Source organism: Dermacentor silvarum, chromosome 11 (genome assembly GCF_013339745.2).
Source record: "Dermacentor silvarum isolate Dsil-2018 chromosome 11, BIME_Dsil_1.4, whole genome shotgun sequence".
In the NCBI taxonomy this organism is placed as follows: domain Eukaryota; kingdom Metazoa; phylum Arthropoda; class Arachnida; order Ixodida; family Ixodidae; genus Dermacentor; species Dermacentor silvarum.
Window position 1 is genome coordinate 65,373,883 of NC_051164.1, and position 21,445 is coordinate 65,395,327.

Genomic DNA, 21,445 nt, shown 5'->3' on the forward strand with positions numbered 1-21,445 from the left:
GTTTGCTGTGGTGATTGTGGTGCCACCTAGCATGCGCTTGGCAAATGATGACTGTTGCTGCTGAGAATTTAGTGCACAGCTTTACGTCTTTTGCTATATTTTTTTTTTGCATGATTAGACATCACACAAGAAGCTTCGAACAAGTTCAAACAAAGCAGTGAAATCACAAACTACTGCTTACTACAGTTCAACTAGTCAAATCTGATTATAACGACGTCATATCAACCACGAATATACCTTTGGTATATTGCATGTTAGCTACAAGCTACATGCTGATATATCGTAAAATGATTGCTTTTAAATTTTAGTTTGTTATATAATAATTTGTCATACAGTCGACTTCCGTTAATTCGAACCTGACAGGACCGACAAACTGATCAAATTATCCGGCGAGTTGAATTAAACTAGATGCATAAAAAATGCCAGAACCCACCGCTGATTCATTCGGCAGTAATTTCCAGATTCTAACACACCCCCGAATCAAACGCACACCCACTTTCTATGTGTCTAAAGTAGAAAACTTTGTGAGAAATGACATTGAAGCTCCTAAACAAAGTAGAAATCTAACGCGCACATAATCTTTATCAATAAAGAACAGGCAAAGGTGTTATGTGTTGCACAATGGCGACCAAATTTTTGGTCGAATTAAAAAACAGAAAAAAAAAACAGGCGCCTGTTAGAATCGGGTAAATACTGTAATCGGACATTGTGAGCTATGGTTATTCCTTGAAAATCTTCCTAGGGCAGGCCAAAAAATAGGCGTTTTTGATGGGAGATGACATATTGGAAAGAATTTGTGCTAGAAACAGGGACAAAGGAGGACAAAAAAGACAACACATGCGCAGACTCACAACAATGGGTGAAAGATGACATATATACAGTGAGGACAACAAAACAACAGGATTTGATTGGCAAGACATGGTCACATGTACGCTTCAACAGGATCTGATTGGCAAGACATCGTCACATATACGCTTCAATCACAATCTCGCGCGTACATGTGACCATGTCTTGCCAATCAGATGATGTTGTTTTGTTATCCTCACTGTATATATGTCATCCTTTAACCCATTAAAAGTTAGTTGTGAGTCTGCGCACGTGTTGTCTTTTTCGTCCTCCTCTGTCCCTGTTTCTAGCGCAGTTAAATTCTTTCCAATATGAACTTCAACCAACTAGCCCAACTTGGTGCACTACGGCAGATGACATGTTCACTATCCTCTAAGCTCCGCCGAGACAGACCATGCCACTAAAAAGGTCGCTATTGGGGTCACCGTAGGGGTCAGGCGCGTGCAAGCTGACCGGTCAAGTTCCAATTATCTGGCGAAGGCCAATTTTAGGATAGAAATAAAAATTCTGAGCCCATCAAAATGCATGGGTGCCGCCAGGACCTTTGGCCAGGTTCAAATAAGCAAAAATTCGAAATAACCAGAGTCGAATTAACGGAAGTCTATTGTAATATGGTTCGTTATATTGATCTTCGACTGCATTGCAAGTAAAATTTGCCATGATTACACATCCCGCAGGCCCATACGACACACAAGAGGCTTCGAACCACTGCAAGCACCAAGTGCAACGTCCTAATGCATGTAAAACATAAAACTGATCCATACACTAGCACTACCAACATTGTTTAACTCTTTCCCTACCATGGGGAAAATAGGTGTTTTTTGTATGTTACGGCAGATGTTTTTTTCTGAAGGAACTACTGCACTCAATATTTAATGAAACACATAAACAGAAAGCAAAATGAATGCACTTTCCAGGCATAGAAGTTTTATTAATGAGATGTATGTCATAAAAAAGATGAATTGTTGAAATCAAGCTTACGCAATAACATTGAACAAAGTTTGCAAAGACATGCTTGTATCTACTAAGAAAAAAATGTTACGAAAATTATGAAATAGTATACAAAATGTATTGCCGTCTATCAGGCACTATCTCTGAAAAAAATCTAAATTTTTCACTGAACAGGTATTCCACTACAACAGTTTAACTGCAAGCACTACAGTTGGGCGAGCCGGGCTGTGGCCGCCGATGTTCCGGGCTGGTTTGCGTCGTCGTCACTTTCAGACTCAAAGTCCGACGAAAAGTCAGCGTCCTCTGACTCGCTGCTATTCAATGTACTGTATTGATAAGATCAGCCGCAGAGGCAGTGTAATCGCGATACCTGCGATCTCCCGAAGCGCGCGCGCCGTTTCCGGAGCTGGACATTTTTGTGTTCTACTTTGACGATCACGAAACTTCGGAGCGCGTTTAAAAATCACCGCTTGGTGGGAAAAAAAGCGAACTGCATAGGAAACAAAAATACAGCTTCGTCTCTTTCACATCCAATGGCGCAGTGTGTCCGTGAGGGGCGCGGAAGGTCTCGAAAGCGGCGTTTCAAACCATCGATAGCGGGCGGCCGTTTTTTTCGTTCTCCTTTGACGATCGTGCGAAGATCATGGGCACTTGGACATTAACCTTTCAACATTCGTAAATTTAAACGGATGAAAAACTCCCAGTCGCACGCTTCGATTCTCGGATATGCACGGCTGCTTGGTCTACGTGTTTTGCATACGTGCAGGGCTTGAAAATCGTTGTTTTGGTTCTAGTGCGGTACTGCTTCATAGTGCAGATATTCACGATTCCGGCAACTTACGTTATAAGCGGTCTACACTGTACATTAAGTGTATGGGTCTTGTGGGGTAGCCGCGAAGAGTCTGCATTATCGGTCGGCAACTGCACTTCCTTCTGTTATGTAACTTTGAATGCATGAATAAGTCTCTATATTCCTGATTATGCTAGCTTGCTGGATCTGAATGGCTTTGTGCAAGGACACTCACCAGTGGGCTGCCGTCTCAAATATTTTAAAGAGCTCTTTTTATTTGCAACGCTCTGAAAACACTTTGAAGGTGGGAATTTGAGGCTAGATGAGGCTAATTATTTACATACAACAAACTTAAAAGTAGAAATAAGTTAAAAGAAGATGTTCGAAGATAGACGGATGAAGCTTATACAAATTAACGCAATACCTATCATCCCTACACTGGATGAAGAGCTGCACTGGTGGCACTCGTAGACACAGGTGCCACACTTTCCCACGACATTTTAGTATGAAACCCCATGCCTCTAGTTTAGTTCATGACAATGACACCGCCATCAGCATGCTCTGGCTGCAAGTATTGGTAGGAGTCTGAATGGCATACCAGGTTCTGGGCCCGCTGGATCACATGAGGTTCAACGTCGCGTCCTGTGATCTTGTTCAACGGGATGATGGTCACACGGCGCTTCAGCCGCCCATTCTTCAGCAGCAGCTTGCCAGTTTCCTCGTTGTCGACCACAATGTTGAAGAGCTGCATCGCATGTGAAATTGTAGTTTAAGCCTTCATTTACCAAAGTTGATGGTAGCCGAGCATAACATCATTAAACAAAAATTTGTTAAATCAGAAACACTTTGGGCCGACTTACGTTCGAACCGCACGGCCTCCCACACGTATTCGGACATTCGTAAAACTGCACATGTCACATACAGGTGCACAAATTGCAGTTTACACTGGCTTCGCACAAGCAGTGTAAACCAAAATTTGTGCACCTGAGTGCAACTTGTGCAGTTTTCCGCGCTCTGCAAACGTGTGGAAAGCTGTGCCAATTAAGCATGAGTTGACCCTAAAAGTACTCATGCAAATAAGATGATGGAAGGACATAGATGGTTGTTCCAAATCGTTGAAATAGGCGTAATGCACGTTGTGCGGCACAGACAATTGTGCAAAAACTAGAGTGCTGCAGTAAACCCTCAAGTTAACAGAGGTTACTGCAACGAGCGTTTATTTCATCCAAGCAATTGCTGGAGCTTTCAAGCGCAGCCAAAGTAAATGAAGAGATGATTTTAAAATTTAATTTAAAGTGCTTGAACTTGGGTTAGTTGTTCTTGTTCTTAAACGACAGGCGCATTGAGCACAAATTGATCACAGAGGAAAGACAAATAAGATAATATGGACATTAGTTAAATACTTCTGTCCTTTGTCTTCGTAACAGAGACGATCAGAGAAGCACTCGTGTTGTCTCTTTTGTCTCTCCTCTGTGTTTGTGAAATTTGCACTCAACATGTCTGTCATCCATTACCAAAATTAAACGACGTTGAGGAAGCCATTTGTACTTAATTCCAAAGTCTTCCAAAGTCTTCAAATCAGGGTCACAAAAAATATGATCAAGCAATTCAGTGTAATGTAGGCAGAGTTAAGCAGGACTCAAATGAAGAGATTTTAAGCAGCATGCGGTCAGCTAGTCCGTTTCACTCATGCGGAAAAGTTCGATTGCGGCCACGCACCTTGCCTCCGGCAGCCATCTCGAGAGCACGCGTAGCACGTGGGTCCTTGACTGTGAACAGGTCACAGACGAGACCGTACACTTTCCGCCGGTCAAAGTTGCGCACGGGGTCTGTGTAATTGAACGACAGATGCTGGTTCCTGCAAAAGGCAATATTTAAATTGTGGGGGTTTAATATCTCAAAACTGCACCATTGGTTATGAGGGATATTGCAGCGTAATGCTTCGGACAAATTTCGACCGCCTGGGGTTCTTTATCGTGCACCCAATGCATGGGTGCACAAGTGTAACACAAGTGCACCAATACTAATGCGTAGAGCTGTGCTTGGGCACTTTCAGAAATAAATGATATAAAATTAAATGAAATGGCAATTGTCAACTGATGTTTGTGCTGAATGGTACCTGAACAATCACAGCGCGCCATAGTTCCCTCTAGTACCACATTTTACAGTGTATAAGATGCATTATTTTCCCTCAATATTCATTGGTGTGTCTTATACAATGGTGCAACTTCAGCATAAAACCATGTGTGCTGGTGTGACCAATTCCGTTTTCTTTTTCTTTTTTTTTTAACGAGTACAAAAAGACCGTGCATGGCAGCATTTTTAAAGAAATCTAATCTTATTTCAACAATGGAGTCACCGTAGCGAAGAACATCAGATGTCAGCTCCTAGGGCTTGCCCCTAGAGAGCGTGGCAGAAGCAGTAAAGGCCACCAGCGTAGCTTCCATGGTATCGGTGGCTACACATACCAGTTTCGTAACGTATCAATACTTGTTTGCTGGGCTAGTTGGTTATCTTATTACACAATGTTAAGATGCAACCGAGGCAGAAAGAAGTTCAGGACAGGAAAGAGCGAAAGAACCCTCTTTCCTATCCTGAACTTCTTTCCACCCTCGGTTGCATCTTAACTTTGTGTACTATAGTTTGCTGTTATAGTTTAGTTTTTCTTAAAGAAAAGGTTAAACCCATGGAACTAATGCAATATATAAGAAAAATGCAGTTTTTCATTGTTACGTTGTGACACCCAAATTTACCCATTAAAAAAATAATAATACCACTTATCATCATCATCATCAGTCGCGGCAGTCCAGCAGTAGCCACAGTGCTTCTTGCTTCTGGTCACCATTTCGCTTTTGTATGCGTGTGTTCAGGAATGATGTGATCATTGTTCGTGCGTTTGTCCTGAGCACGGTGTGCCACAGAGGCAACGTGCTTCGAGATGGTTACAACGTTGCGTAAAAGTTAATCAGAGGCCGACAACAGTTACCCAGCTATGCTGCCGGCCGAAGTGGCTGAACCATTTGACATTGCACCAGAGGACGAGGCCTTGAATAGCCTGAAGTGTTATTCTGCCAGAACTTGCAGATGGTAAAAACTTTCTTCACGGAAATTTAATGTCCTTAAATAGGCACATACAGCATTTCGCTACGAGTTTACAAGCATGCATGATCACGTTTCGCCAGGCCGACCGAGTTAAAATAGGTGCGTCTTTTTGTAGGAAGCCTTACGCCTACCACCCCTGCATCTATGCATTGCTGCTTCGCTTTCCCACACAATAAAAGAAAGCGAGATGGCTGACCTGGCTTCAAAGATGTCAATGTTCTGTCGCAAACCGTGAATCTCCCGCTGCAGCTGCTGCTTCTGGCTCAGGAGGTTCTCCTCACGTCCTTCTTCATAGTTCAGCTTGCTCAGCTGGGCCTACAAAGGCAGAACCAAACAAATATGCATACTAATGTTGAAAAACGTTGCAAACAAAAAAACAAAGCCAAACAAAATCTTTGAAGACTTTTGGAATTATCTGCTCCAAGAGTTGTAACTGGTAGTAGAGAGTAATGACTGTGGTAACAAATGCCTAAGTACTAGGGCTTTCAAACTTTTGCTATTTCATTAGAAAATTCTCTACAGTCGAGCGCTTCTACAACGAAATGACCTGTATAACAAAGGAATAATTCTGTCCCAGTTCTATCGTAAGCTGTGCGGTGCGCGACAATTACAACGAAGTGACTTGTATAACGAATAATTTCGGAGGCCCCATACACTTCGTTATAAAGGCGTTCAACTGTATTCTAAACGGTCGAATATTCGTTCCTGTTAAGAAATAAGGGACACTTAATTGCAGCAGCGGAGGACCGACTTCCAAATTATTTCATTGCAAGAGAACTGCGGTTGTTGCACAGAGGTACCAGTTTCTGAACAAACGCATGGGGCTGATAACTTTTACTCTATAATATCCCATCATACAATAAGAATGCCTTGCAGCATATGGGTATGTTCTCTTCATTTAGACAAAGCAATTATTACTTGAGCAGTCTCACCCCTTTTGCATCTCATTAAAACAATGCACGGTGCTTTAGTGCAGTAGCACACTGTTGATAACGTTCCTCGCGCATTGACTTCTATGTACTACATTCCCATTTGATATGTCGTGCTTTAAGAGCATAAAATCAAGTCGCCATCATACCCTTATCGCATTGAGCTCTTTCTCGATGGCTCGGTTGGCCGCCTCGTCCTTCTGGTAGCTGGCCTCAGTCTTCTTGCACTCGGACTGCTTCTTCTTGGCCTCTTCCTGTGAGTGCTTGAGCCGCATCTCCGTCTGGCGGCTCTCCGTCTCGGCTTCCGCAATGTCGCTCTTGGCCGCTGCATGGCGAGGGTGACAAAACGCAAGTAAGCAATGCAAGCTTGTGCTCCTTTTGGTTTGCGTGGCCGAAGAAACAGCGCTTTAAACCAAGACAAGAGGAGACGACTTGTCTCGCCTGCTCACGACTCGTCTCGCCTGCTCTTGTCTCGCTCTAAAACACTGTTTCTTCACCCGAGTATGTACCAACCACCCTAAATTTTGCACTCTGTTGGGAGACAACGGATTCACGATTATTGGTGGTTGGAGCACGCGCGACTTCTTCAGAAGCAAATTTTGTGGCAGGCAAACTGTTGATTTGGAAGTGTACGAACGAGTTACAGAAACTGGCATAAGTAAGTGGGTGATGAAGGATTCAGACGCCACATAGCGTCACGAATATTGCTACCGTGAATTACAGAGTTGCCATCATTACTCGTGGTAGTGTGATTTGCCCACTTCTCAACAGCGTTGGCAAGTCTCTTCAGACAGTCACCAGGAAAAAGGTTGATAAGCGATGATAATGAAGACTTCAGTAACATCCTACTTTAGGAAGGTTGGTTCCCCATCATTATGCAGACTGCGGTGAATGCTTGCAAACTAAACCACGTGCTGTTTCCCCCAGATTACTGTCACATCTGCTAACATCATAGAAGCAACAAGCGACAGATGCCGACGATGTCTAGCCACTCAAAATGTATGCAAATGATACTATGTTTCGGCACATCCAAGTTTAAGAAATAAAACTGCACTTTTGAACAGAATGCTGCCCTTATAGAAAAAGTTCAACTTCCCGAATGCACCGAAAGTACGGTTAGCTGTGAGTGCTATTTCCTGGTGACTCCATTAACTACAAGAACCGCTGCTCAAATGAGGAATCTAGTAAAAGAGGCATTGGTATAAAGTGTACGCATAGCTGCCAACCTGTCAACTTTAAGATTACTAAAAGTCCTCCAGACATGACAAATGGGAAGGGGGGAGAGGGTAATAGCGCATTTAGCCAGTGCACAGACATTTTGCAAGATACATACACACTTTACAAACAATGATTTAGCTTTAGACTCTGCAGATCTTGCAAGAGCAGAGGCTGATTTATAGATCACAGCGACTTTTCGGCAACTTTGTTGCTGCCGATTTCAACTGCTTCAAAAACTCTGATAGTATACGAAAAACAGCGCACACACGAATACATACGTAGACGTAGCCCAAAAACGACAAAAGGTGCACCAACAAGCCCAAGTCTCCACTCTATGGGAAATCGTCTGAATAAACTTGTTCGAAGCAAGTATCCCTCTAGTGCATTGCATTTCTTGCGCTGCTACAAAATAGCGGCACTAGTACCGTCATGTTTTCTTTCTGCATGCATTTTGTTGCAATCTAGCAGCACCCCAGCCTTCAACACCTTTAAAGCTTTTTTGCATACATAATCTATTTTCCACAGAACAATGCAACATTCATAAAAACGTAAGACGAGCCCAAATTCATAAACTTTATAAAAAATTCTGAAGTTAGTAGCTATGTGCGTACGACGCTATCGTCCGAGGCTAGCAGTCTGGGATGGCACAGTGTCAGCTTTCCGAGCAGTACGTCGAAAATGCAAAATATGATGTCTTTCCATCCACAACTGCAGCCAACCAACACAACGTCACGTACCCCTCAACTGCTCGGCAAGCGTGGCCTCCTCGCCCTCAGCGTTGCTCGCAAGGCCAGCGCTGACCGCTTGGAAATGCTTGTGAGCCGCGGCCATGGCCTCAGCATCCCTCTCGCTCTCCTCAGCCAGCTCGACGAGCGTCGTCTGCAACTTCTCCACCTGCTTCTCCTTGCTCGCTATGGCGGTCTTGTCCTGGTGGTAAAGAAGCAGAGCTTTTGTTTGAGCTGGTTATCAGACATTCTGGTAGAAGTATCAACTCGTGAAAAAAAAAAACTAAGATGAAGTAGCACACATCGATGAGACGGGCACCAACTACCAGCCGATCTTATTCTTTGAGGTAGACAAGCATTTAAGCCGCAATCACTACCAATACAGCATGCGCACTAGTATCACCACCAAAACAACAGATACAGTAGAATGCTCATCTCCTTCAAGGAATAAAATCGGTTGGCAGTTGGCGCCCGTCCTGTCGACGCGCGTTTCTTCGTCGCCGTTTCTTTTTTCGCCATAACACTTATGCCTGTCAGTACAATCCTCCAGAAACTGCACATCTAATGCAGCAAACAGCTGTTAGTCGACGACGACGACTTCCTTTCAACTTGACACCGTTTCTTACTCTTTGTTCATTTGCAGCGAACTGCTTTTATTTAGGAAGAAGCTGCAGAGCTCAATGTCGTGAATATTCACCGGCACCACCCCCACATTGCACGCAAGCAAAAAAATAAATTTTCTGCAAGGTTACTGGCACAAATTTTTCTCGAAGGAACACCTTGGTGGGGAGCTTCAGATTAATTTTGGCACATGGGGTTTTTAAATGTGCACTCAAAGCACAGTAAATAATGTTTTTTGTATTCAACTTCCACTGGAATGTGGCTGCCACAGCCGAGAATTGAACCCACAACCTTACATGCAGAAGCCCAACACCATAGTCGCAAGCCACCATTTTCACAAGTTACTTGGCAAAGATTGTTCTTGTTCTCTCTTTGCTTGCCAGCATGTAGCTTGTTTACTCAATTTTGGCTTGTTGTTTACATTACAATCAAGCCTCGATATAACGAACCTCGATTTAACGAAATTCGCGATGTAACAAACTATTTTATTTCCCCATCTTAGTTCTATTGAACAAAACCTCGATATAACGAAATTCTCGACATAACAAAGTTTTTCGCTGCAAGTACAACTTCGTTATATCGAGGTTTGGCTGTATTCATGTTCTTAATTACCATTCTACAACTGTACACTTCTTTGATGCTTCCATTACACTACATCTAACTTATATTAACATTATTCTTGACATTTCGACATTTTCCCATCATTTCTCCGGTCTTTCCTATACCACTTATTCCCCACTGGCACAGAATTATACTGGACCATGCGTCGTGCAGTTCGTGTTTTCCAATTACCACTTTCCAGGCGCACACACAAAATTTACATCTACACCGGTTGCAATGAACACCACTGGCAGATTTAGAGCACCAAACCGAGCAAGCGTACCTCCTCGATGCTCTTCTGGAGGCTCGCGCGCGTCTTGTGCTCCTCTTTGATGCGCCCCTTGCTGAACTGCAGGTCCGAGTTGGCCTTGGTCTCATCCAGCTGGCACTCCTTCAGGCGACGCTCCAACGCCTCCAACTTGTCACCCGTCTCCTGCGGATCGGGGGATGTCCGTAATGTCACGACCACAACACCCCGACTAACGTCAGCCCAATTATAGTGTCGCTTTAAGACCACAACCACTGCAGTCCCTTTTCCAATTACGGCTGCTACTATTAGTCAGCAATGATGTGGAGGCTGCGCAAGTAGTGCGGTCACAGAAGTCTCGCTTCGCGCTTTACGCAGTGAAGTTGTTTTTGATCTGGGACACTTTCAGTGGAATAACTACAGTTAAACCTCAACATAACCAAGTGTGTTTATATGCGATTTCAATACGTGCAGCGAAATTTAACTGTCGCCGCAAAGGAATACCGAGCCAATAAATGGCAATTGCAGCGGGCACAGATGGTCAAGTGGTTGATTTACATGCGGCTGCTCACGAATGCATCTCTCAAATCACGCGCAGCACGACAGAGCGGCGGCCGAAGCGAAGCAGTGTCTTCACTGGCAGCAGCGAATTCCAAAATCATGCGGCGCACACTGCCTGATTTCAGGGGTCAGAAATGACGAGTGTGGTGTAAGCGCAGCATATCGTACATTCGGATATCGATGCATTTTACGCTGCATATACTTTTGTACGCCGATTGGGTGTTCTTGGTTGTTGCCAATTGTCCCTGCCTCATATGGCAATACAGTTGACTCCTTAATTCGACTTCAGTCAGTTAATGCGATCCCTAACGGAGGTCCCGGCCAGCACCCATGCGTTTCTACGAGCCCAAGCTTTCGCTATTTCGATGCTAAAATTGACCTTCGCCGGATAATTCAAACTTGACCACTCAGCATGCATGTGCCTGACCCCTACGGTGAGAGTGTTGTAACATTACTGCAGTGAAAAAAAAAAGATGTTATTGTGCTCTGTTTCTATCACAGTAGCTTCTTTTGCACATGGTTGCATTCAAGCGCCAAAGGATTCATAATTCTGCACAGTTCTCCCAATCAAAATTGTGCTACAGACTTTCAAATGCATGTCGTGCCGTCTGGTTCCAAACAGTCATGCACAATGGAACAGCAATAACTATGCCTTCGTCACTAGAATGATGACCTTCACCAGAAACTTCATCGATAATATTTCAAGTGTCTCCTCAGAGCAGGTAACAAGGGCACCATATAATTCCTGTCAGTGTAACCGAATCAGTAGTGCCGAACTGGCTGCAAAAAATTACGAACTCCGTAGTGCTCCCTTCCTTCTCTGGGATCATTACTTGCCTAGCAAAGTTCTTCTGATGGTAACACTGTTGCAACTTCGACATCCTTATTCTGCATTAACTTTCCCACAATCGCCTGATAGATTGGATTTTCTTCGCCGTTTATAGCATCACCATTTGACACGTATGTCGGGCTTTCCCTGTACCATACAGCGATGAATCAGGTGGTAGCTTCAGTTTTAAAGTTCCATTTAACAGGAGTTTACAAAAAACTTTGTGGGCCCGTGGGCGGCCAACCAAAGTTCATACCACTGTTCCGTTTATCCAGAGTCCGCTGTGGTAGACGCGAACCTAATCATATCGAAACCGGATGTAATGAAATAATGGATATAGCAAAGTAAATGAAATTCCCCTTGAAATCCCTATAAGGATTGATGCATTTAAAACACCTCGTTTTAACGAAGTAAAATTGTCCTGCCAAAGACTATAACGAACTAAATTCGCCGCCGAAACCAAATAATACCTGACCGTTGTGTACCGAGTACATTGCTTTCCGTGAGGTTCAGCAATCATTCGCCACAACAGTTCTAAACTCCCACATCCCCGCATCCAATACATCGTCTAGCAACACTGGTCTTTCTCACCACCGTACACAGCTGTGCACCTGCAGGCAAACAGCAGCTCACCATCACACTTCTCCACTGACTTCTCTCTCTTGCACGTGCCTGGCTGAGTGAGCCGCACCATACTGCGCGACTATGCGTTGTGGTGCAAAAGGTTAGTGCATTCACTTTTGACTGCCATGCCAAACTTAAAAAAAACTGATGAGACATGTACTTTTTATTTTAAAATCTGCACTTATGTGGCATTTTCTTTTTGCTAAATGACATGATACCAGGAATGCCTATAGTGCTTTTACAGCTATTGCTGAAAAAAAAAAAATAGCAAAAGACATTGTGTATTATTTATGCGCCAAATTACAAGGTAGTGCAACCTTTGTCCCGACGAGTTAACTCGTTGGAAGTTAAGGGGTTAAAACCGACCCGCCGTACCAGCCGTCATGTTAATTAAATAACGAGATGATACGCATCTCGATTATGGAAAGACTAAGAACAATCGCGGAGTGAAACACTGAAAAGCATGAAGACAGTGTTGAAAAGCCAGTGAGAAATAGCGAAAAAGGAACTCAGCACGATAGCGCACTTCAGAAAGTGCAAAACACGCTAGGCCTTACCTCATCCTTCTTCCGCTCCATGGTGGCAATGAGCTCGCTCATGTCCTTGGTCTTAGCCTGCAGCTCCTCGACCGAGGCCTTGGACTGCTCAACGGTCGCCTTCATCTTCTCCAGCTTCTCCTTCGAGGTCCGGCTGAGCTCCTGCACATAAAATGCAGAACAAAACATTATATGAATACAAATACGTGAATGCTGCATAAACTTCGTTATAGCTGTAACGAGACGGGAATGCAAGTGAGTAATTAGCAGTGTACGCTCCTAAACTAAATTTCTGGTTATTTCGCTTGATGCTGGGATAGAACTTGAGTACTGGACCAACAAGAAGCATGGCTCATTACTTAAGTCAAAGCTTATATTCAACCCAAATTAAAAGACTGCTAGTGGCAAGTGTTCAATTTGACTGCCCTGGGCAGCTGTTGTCACTTGCGTTACAAATAGGCTCTTGACTTTTCTGTTTGAGAAATTTGAAAAGGCAGGAAAGATGCAATAATTAAAGACGGGTGGTGGTGCCGCCTTAAAGTTCTCGAACAAGCTGACCGTGATGTAATGATTCTGGCGGCATCTGCCTGAGCTTAGTTAATTTCTTGTCACAAAAGATGGACTACAGTGTATTCTTAAAGAGCCACAGACTGAATTTCTTGAGCCAGAACGGCCACAGTACAAAAAAGTATTTGAAATCCATGACATGATACTGAGAAACCAACGCTAGGGCTTCGGCACGAATGTATTTTTTTTTAATGTAACTTTGACATTCGTTTTCTCTTTCTAATAATCCACCTAGTACCATAAAATTAACAAAACAAGAGCTTTGGGCAAATACTTTGTCAGTCTAAATTGATTTAGTGTTTCTCTTTAGTGTTCCTTTAACCCTTTAAGTGTCACTGACGTACAGGTACGTTTCCGCGTTCCTGTCCCGCCATGTCACTGACTTACCCACACATTCTCCAGTCTCTCCACTCGGGTGTGCGTAGTAAGACAAAGTTGGCGAGCTCCGCAACAGTTCTGCCATCTGTAGTACGTTTATAGAAGCATATTTTCTCCTCTCTGTGATTTTGCGCAGTATGGGCTTTTGCTAGCTCGCTGCGGAACGCGCCCCTTCGTAGGTGCTGGTGTGCTTTCTACATGATGGCTCTGCCCTCTGTCGCATCTCTTTCATCTGTTGCTCTCCTTGTTTTGTCTGGTTGAGTACAAATAAACAAAAGCGTGCCTTCCTTGAGCGTGGCTCTATGATCACTTTGAGGGTGGCTGCTCACGTAGGACCTTCCCTGTTAAATAGAGTGGTGGCTATTCCGATTACGAGCCAAGCTTGGACTCTGAAGATGACAGCTTGTCATCCAAAGAAGAGGCAACTTCGACTGCATCAGATTCTGACCCTGACACGGCGGCACCATCGCGGAAGCGTGTTCTGTGCGTCAAAACGAAACGAGGTTGTAGAGAGGAAACGAAGATACGAATGTGAGGACTGTGCCAAAAGTGCACTTGCCATTATCTGCGTCATTTCTTTTTCGATTCTGCATAACCAAATATAAACAGTTGCGTTCGGTTTCTAATATCCGAGAAAAAAACCCGACGCTGCGGGTGCGTCACCTCCAAAGAAAAAAAAAACAAAAAAACTGACACTCAAAGGGTTAAGTGCAAAAGAAGTGGTTTGACCAAGCTTCTAGACAGGCTGCTCAACTGCGGTCTTGTTTGGACAGCGCAAAAGCCTGCACTGATTTTTTTTTACTTCAATGTTGTCTGCATGAGGCTGTCTTCTTTGTCTGCGTTGTCAGAAATGGAACTATACTTACAACTGCCGCTGTACAACTTGCTATCTATCCAGCCGTCTACGGCAGGTATTTAAATTTTCATTTTGTTTCCTTTTGTTAAAAAAGAAAGAGTACGGAAACAGAACTAAAGTTTGGCATGCTTTTTATCACTTCTTACAGTGTTGCTTGCCGTAAGTCTCCTTGGCCTGCTTACTTTAGCCCAACGTCTACTTTGCTTTTCCTTCAAACCACTCTCTGCAACTTTTTAAATGTTTAATTCTGTGCCAAGATACATCCCTTGCTGCCGTGACATGTGTGACCATGCCAACCATGCAACAAAATGCGATGGCTGGTGTAATCGTGCAACATGGACGACACCGGCTAGCCAAGCCAGGCTGTTTCTGATGCATCTGTTTATCTTTCCCACGCAGTACTTTGAACTGAGCCTTCTATGTAACTTCACTACAAATGCAGACTATGCAATGCAAAATTAAGGAGCATCATGCAAAAGGAAACTATGGCAGTTTACAAGACACCAATATCGTAAGCTAATAATGCAATTCCCATGCAAGTAAATACTATGATACATGACAACTTGCAAGCACAAATGCCTGTTAATGTAGAAGCACGAATAAAAATAAACACAGCAGAAGCAGCTAAGAAAGTGTCAGTTGACGTGGTCACGTAATTTACAGCAGACACTACTGACCTCAGTCTGGACATACTGCCACGCGACATACAACTTCGTCAGGTGGTCCAGCTCTCGCGACACCTTGGTGTAGTCCAGGTATGCCTGCCTCTCCTCCTTCAGCTTGTTCAGCGTGGGCGTGATCTCTTCATTCAGCACCTGAAATGCCCCCACACAAATTAGACGCGTGGTGCAACACGAAACTTCAAAGATGCATCGAAACATGTTCTTTTGAAACTGACGTTATACTGAAATCTGGAAGCTTCCCTCTCCTTAGAAGGTGCTAGCCTAGAGACTCAAATTCACCATCTTGTCAGCCCTGATTGGCCCACAGTGCTGTTGCGGCCTCTCTGATTGGCTTGAAATACCAGCATGGTGGAATTCAGCAACATGGCCACCCCTAGTCATTGCAAGCATGCTGGCCAATACAGCTATCACAAATGAAAGATCAGCACCTGTGGCTGGCAAATGAACTGTCTATGGCAGGCACTTGGCACTGGAGGCCACGAATAGATGTACAGCGAAAACGTTAGACTGTTCATGCTTTCCAATTAAAGGCTAACAGCTGTCAGAGAATTGTGGAGAGAAAAGCTTTTGTGCCACCTAAAATGCGGTAGCAAGCCCAGCGACAATGATGACAGGACAATCGTAACTACAACAACGACACCATGATGTTGACGAAAACACCAAAGACAGCACGACAGCTAACACTTTTTTCTGTTTCAGGTGGTTTCTACACTCCATTTCATACTTATCAGGCAACCACTGCAGAAGCTATGCAAGTGGCTTAGACTTCTAGTAGTCATAGAAGTCTCCACGGCCTTCGCAGTGCAGTTGGTTTTAATCTGCAATGATTTCTACGCAATTATTATTTGGACATAAGGTTAGGTCACACCTCGTCATTATTTGTGCACCTTCGCGTTTCCAATATGCGACATGCTATGTTTTGGTCGTGAGCGCAAGCAGTGTGCTGTGGTGGTTGCAGAAACGTGCCACTCGGCTCATTCGGTGGTAAATAGCTGCAGATTTGCGATGCTTTCCATCTCATAACCACCTTCATACTTTGCGACACAAAAGTACAAGAGTTAATGTTACATCTAATTGCATGACGCGTTGTTTATATCCTTCTTTCATGTGTGACGCACAAGTCTTCAATGAAAGAAGTCTCTCTAGCTTTTATATCATTGCCTGCTAGTATGAAACGGAGTATACCCAAGAAGCATGATGATACTGACGACAGCAACAAATCACATGACAGCGAGAGCAAGTACCCTCAACTGCTGGCAAGGACACGTGAAAAGATAACCGCTACAGGACAAGCACTCCCTTTGTCACTGCAGGCCATGGTCACAGTACTGCGACTTACACAGACAAAAGTTTTGCAAATGTTAACAAAAGTTGCAAAGTTGTAAGTAATTGAAACGGCTACTCTGCAACTTGGCAATGAAAAGAGGCATCACGTTCTGTGAAGCACCATTGATGGCTAGCTGATAAAACTGAAGGAGTGCAAGGGTTTAGAACAGAACATGGAAGAAAGATCATGGAAGACAACCAGAGTTGTCGACGAGCAGAGCTCAAAATGAGCTAACCAGAGTAGAGGTGTGACAAGGGCAGTGCAACAGTGTCCAAAGCTAGCATACAACCAGAGCCAGCCATTGGTTCACCCCTGGCAACAAGGGCGCCAGTCACCTAACGACTAACACTATCAAGCAGCAACCCAGAGCCTCTTCCCAAAAAAGTCTTTAACAATTTTTCTTTCTTTGCAATTTTCTTGCAAAGGATTTCGGGATTCTAGCGACAGATGGCGGTGGACTTCAAAACAACCAGGGGAGTGAGCTGTTAACTATCACTGTAATATACCAATAGCCTTATGAACATACACGGAGGAGGCGCAAACTTACTGCAATTCATGCAGTTGCAGCAACATGTGGAATTTACTGAACAGAAATTTTTTAAAGCCAATGATGATAGCTTGCCACTACTGTAGATTTAGTTTCACATTAGTAAATTTTTAAGAAAACAGAAAATACACATTAGGATCAAGTAATTGAGGTACTAATCGTTAAGCTATCTTTGTGTCTGTGCCACGACTTCCATGTGTCTGGGGTGAACCCAAACCCATTGTGAATGACAGCAATGTTACAACATTGAAACATTAGTCAAAAGTGAACACAGCAAACTCAAAACAGCACACTAGAGCAGCAAAAAAAGGGAGCGTGATAACGGCTGGCCTTACACTGTCCAGTTCAGCCAGCTTAGCTTCTTTCTTCTCAATGGTGCGCTGCGCCACCTGTTTCTTGCTCTCGTACATACGTGTGCCAGCAGCTTCCTCAATCATAGCCAAGATCTGCAATAGAACACGTGAACATGTACTGTCGTGTGCTTTCCTCTGACAGTTGCTATTTGACAAACAAGTTCTGCAGAAATCTGCCAAGTCGAACAAGTTTCGCGAAAGGAAAAATTGCCATCCACTCAAAAGTAGCAGGAAGCTATATGGGTTTGTCAGAAAAATAGCTTCGGAGTCGAAGATGTATTCGTCTTCGTTCGAGAATCAAACAAGGGACCAACGACCTTTCTGGGGCAGCCGCTCTACCATCGGTGTTACCCAGGAGGTTAGCAAATCGCAGAGCAAAGCTGAATTAATCAACTCGAAGAACAGGAACACTAAAGACAGCAAATCACTTCTGCAGAAATCCACACAGAAGCCCATATAGGCTTTCTTTATTAAAGAAACCACAGTTTTGCTTTGTAGCTTCATGCTTCTGTTGACTGGATGACAATCTTTCCTTTCAATCACTATTTGAGTCAGTTTCTGACAAGATTCCTTCAGTTTTTCTGTGTGACAACCCACACAGCAATAAGTGACAATGCATTGAAGAATGTTGTCGATGAGCTTACGAAAGAATGCTGCATTGCTCAAATTTAACTCTGAAGGACACAGCAAGAGCAGTGTTCGCATTGTGTCTAAAGCCTTTCAAGCGGCTTTTCAATCGTGTGGCAGTCCACAAAACGTCAAATTTGAAAGCTGGGAAACATATTCATCATCACCATCAGCCTATTTATGCCCACTGCAGGATGAAGGCCTCTCCCGGCAATCTCCAATTACCACTGTCTTACGTTAGCCGATTCCAAGTTTTGCCTGCAAATTTCCTAATTTCATCACCCCATCTAATGTTCTGCCATCCTCAACTGCACTTCCCTTCCCTTGGGATCCATTCTGTAACTCCAGAAGTCCAGAGGTTAGCTGCCCTACGCATTACATGATAGCCAAGCTCCACTTATTTCTCTTGGTGTCAACTAGAATATCGGACTAAGCCCACTTGCTCTCCGATCTACACTGCCCTCTTCCTGTCTCTTAAAGTTACGCCTAACATTTTTCGTTCCATCGCTCGCTGCGCAGTCCCTAATTTCTTCTCAAGCATCTTTGTTAAATTCCGAGTTTCTGCCCCATATGTTAGTAATGGTAAAACGCAATACTAATTGTATACCTTTCTATTCAAGGATAACAGTAGGCTGCCGGTCATGACTTTGTAATGCCTGTTGTATGCACCTGCAACCCATTTTTATTCTTCAGCAAATTATCTTCTAATGATCATGGTCCCCTGTGAGTGAGCAACCTATATAAACGTACTACAGTTAAACCTGGATATAACGAAATTGACAAATTCCCGAAAAACTTCGTTATAAAGACGATTTCGTTATATGCAGGTTCGGCACGAAAATTCGAAAAAGAAACGCTTACCATATTTACTCGATTCTAACGCGACCTCGATTGTAACGTGCACCCGTTTTGCGTTTTCGTCGAAGCACTCATCCTTAGAATGTCACACCAGGTACTGGATGCGTGGACGCGTGTCGTTTCGCACAAGCGCGAGGCGTCGGAAACGAAGAGTGAGCGACACGATGTCGTAGCGTCGTATAGTGTCACCTAGTGTCAGGTTAGTGAAGTGAAGCGCAGAGACTTGCGCAGTAACCAAAGAGTGGCGCTGCCAGCGCGTTGAAAAAAAAAAAAAGGTTTTTTTTTCCTTCGGCAACATCAACTGGAAAAGGAGAGAGCCGGCTTGGCGGGCTAGGCCAGCTGCAGCAAGCGGCGGGATCAGGTTTGAATGAAAGGAGGGGGAAGGTCACGCCCGCGGCGGCAAGATCGCCGGATCGAGGGATGGAGGCCCGCCTCGCGCACGCTCGCACGCACACACGCGCGCTCACTCTCGCCTCGCAGTCGCTGTGAATTTGAGCGCGCCGCCGCCTCTTCGCATTCCGTCGCGGCGGAGAAGGTGCTTCCGGATGCTGCTCGCGCAAAAATGACAAAATTTGGGGCGAAATCTTGAGGTTGTCGGCGGGGAAAATTCGTTATTTTGAGGGGGTCTCCCGCTGCCACTTTGTTACGTAGAGGTCTCAAATACATGTGCTTCCATGAAGTAACGGCGGGGAATAAAAAAAACTTCGTTATATCGAGGAATTCTTTACATGGAGGTTCGTTATAAGCAGTTTTAACTGTAGTGTACAGTTTCTAGAAGCTGACTGCTAATCACAAATTCTTCTTTTCTTGCCAGGCTATCAAACATTACCTTTACCTTCGGCAAGTTAATCTTCAACCCTACTCTTGCACTTTCTTGGCTAAAGTCTTCAGTCATTCGTTGCAAATCATCTCCAGCGTTGCTGAGCAGGACAATGTCATCTCCAAACCGCAGGTTGCTGAGATATTCACCATTGATCCTCATTCCTAATGCTTCCCAGTCTACTAGCTTGAATACTTCTAAGTATGCAGCAAATGGCATTGGAGAGATCGTGTCTTTCTTGATCGACATTTTCCCGGTTTTCTACAAACTATATTGCATATTGTACAGTATACATATTGCAGAGGATAAAAAATCGTGTCTTAATGTGCCACTATCCATTTAAGCCATTTACATCAAACAAGAAAAGTATGTTTTCATTGTCCACTTCTACTTCATTATTGCTGCCTGTGAAATGAACAGAAGCAGTTAGTGTAGTATATACACGCAGCCACTGCATTGAGCCCCCTTTGAACCAGCTGGCTGCCCATATCACAAAACTTCTCAGGAAAACAAATGCTTCGTGGAAATCCACAAAGGCTTCACATATTTCTCATGGTTCTATCCTATGCGGATAAAGCTAATAAGTGGATAATCTATTATTAGTAGGAATTGGTATGCAAACTGCAATGTCTAAGAACATTAAAATCGAGAAAGAACATAGGTGCTATGAATGCATGTCCTCAAATATTTCCAAAAAACAATTAAATAAATAACACAACATTATGGAGAAGGATGAGGAAGTAAGCAGTCTGTGCTAGCGTTTTAGCCTTATCTATGAATGAACATGCAATTTAACACAAACAACATGTTTAACTGAAGTGCACAAACACACAAAAGTGTCCCAAAGGTTATAACCTTTCAATAATGTACAACAAATGCACAAACTCACTGCTGCAGTGCCTTCCTCAAATAGGGCTGCATGCATTAATTTTATGCCTTTTTGCTCATTTTTACTACATATGCCTTACAACAAATCTGCCGAAGAAAACAACAACCTTTAACCATAGTGTTAGTGCTTGATAGCTACAGCACAGTGTAGTTGCCCTGTAACACGAGGCTGACATGTTCCACTGTCCATCAGACGGTTAAGCATCTTCAACGTTCTCGATCATAGGTACATCATTTGGGAGATCACATGAAACAGAAGGATATCAACTGGGTTCTGATGTGTCGTGCTTTGCGACACAAGGGTCAGAACCGGTTCCCGCCCAGATAACCACAAATCGCAAGCCAGTTCAACAAACCTCAGGTGGCTTCATGTTGAGCACTTTAGTGATGCGGCCCTGCATGATGAGGAAGTGAGGGTTGTTGACGTTGAGTTGCACTGATCCAAACAAGTCCTGCACCCGGTTGCTAGTTGCAGTCACGCCATTGATGAGGTATTTGTTCCTGCCGCCTACCACCACCTGCATCCACCAAACAAAGGGGCTCACAACAGGACCTGACTCAAACTGTTAGACACACAAACATGAGAAGTTCTGAATGCAATAGCATTTGTTAATGCAACAGCACTTGTTGGCGCTGGACGAGCATTGCATACTGCGTGAACCTGTACAAGTGAATACATTACACTCTGAGGTCATACCGCACTTGAATAAAACATAATGTGACCAAGAATGTAACACAAAGAATGACTGGCAACTTACACAAGAGAAGGACTGTGACAGGAATTAGCAATACTTAATGCAACTGTGGCGATGAGTTCAATGAAGATATTCTAGCATAGCACCATGCACAGTGCCAGAGTTATTTGATAACTATTTTGTCTTCTAAAGAAACTCCTGTACAAAAGTTTTATATGGCCACCCAAAGAACCTGTGACACAGAACAGCGAAGTATGTCGAACAACA

The 21,445-nt window shown here is 43.8% G+C and overlaps 1 protein-coding gene across 1 annotated transcript in view; it reads right to left on the bottom strand.

Moving 5' to 3' along the window:
• LOC119432626 (structural maintenance of chromosomes protein 2-like) overlaps nucleotides 1-21,445 on the bottom strand; it is a 46,562-nt gene that overhangs the window by 21,040 nt on the left and 4,077 nt on the right. The window contains exons 2-11 of the mRNA XM_037699786.2: nucleotides 20,840-21,001; nucleotides 17,273-17,383; nucleotides 15,058-15,195; nucleotides 12,601-12,741; nucleotides 10,066-10,215; nucleotides 8,574-8,763; nucleotides 6,768-6,943; nucleotides 5,886-6,004; nucleotides 4,307-4,445; nucleotides 3,186-3,332 (exon numbers count right to left, since the gene is read on the bottom strand). Coding sequence (XP_037555714.1) covers nucleotides 3,186-3,332; nucleotides 4,307-4,445; nucleotides 5,886-6,004; nucleotides 6,768-6,943; nucleotides 8,574-8,763; nucleotides 10,066-10,215; nucleotides 12,601-12,741; nucleotides 15,058-15,195; nucleotides 17,273-17,383; nucleotides 20,840-21,001 — 1,473 coding nt within the window. The remainder of the gene's footprint in view (nucleotides 1-3,185; nucleotides 3,333-4,306; nucleotides 4,446-5,885; nucleotides 6,005-6,767; nucleotides 6,944-8,573; nucleotides 8,764-10,065; nucleotides 10,216-12,600; nucleotides 12,742-15,057; nucleotides 15,196-17,272; nucleotides 17,384-20,839; nucleotides 21,002-21,445) is intronic.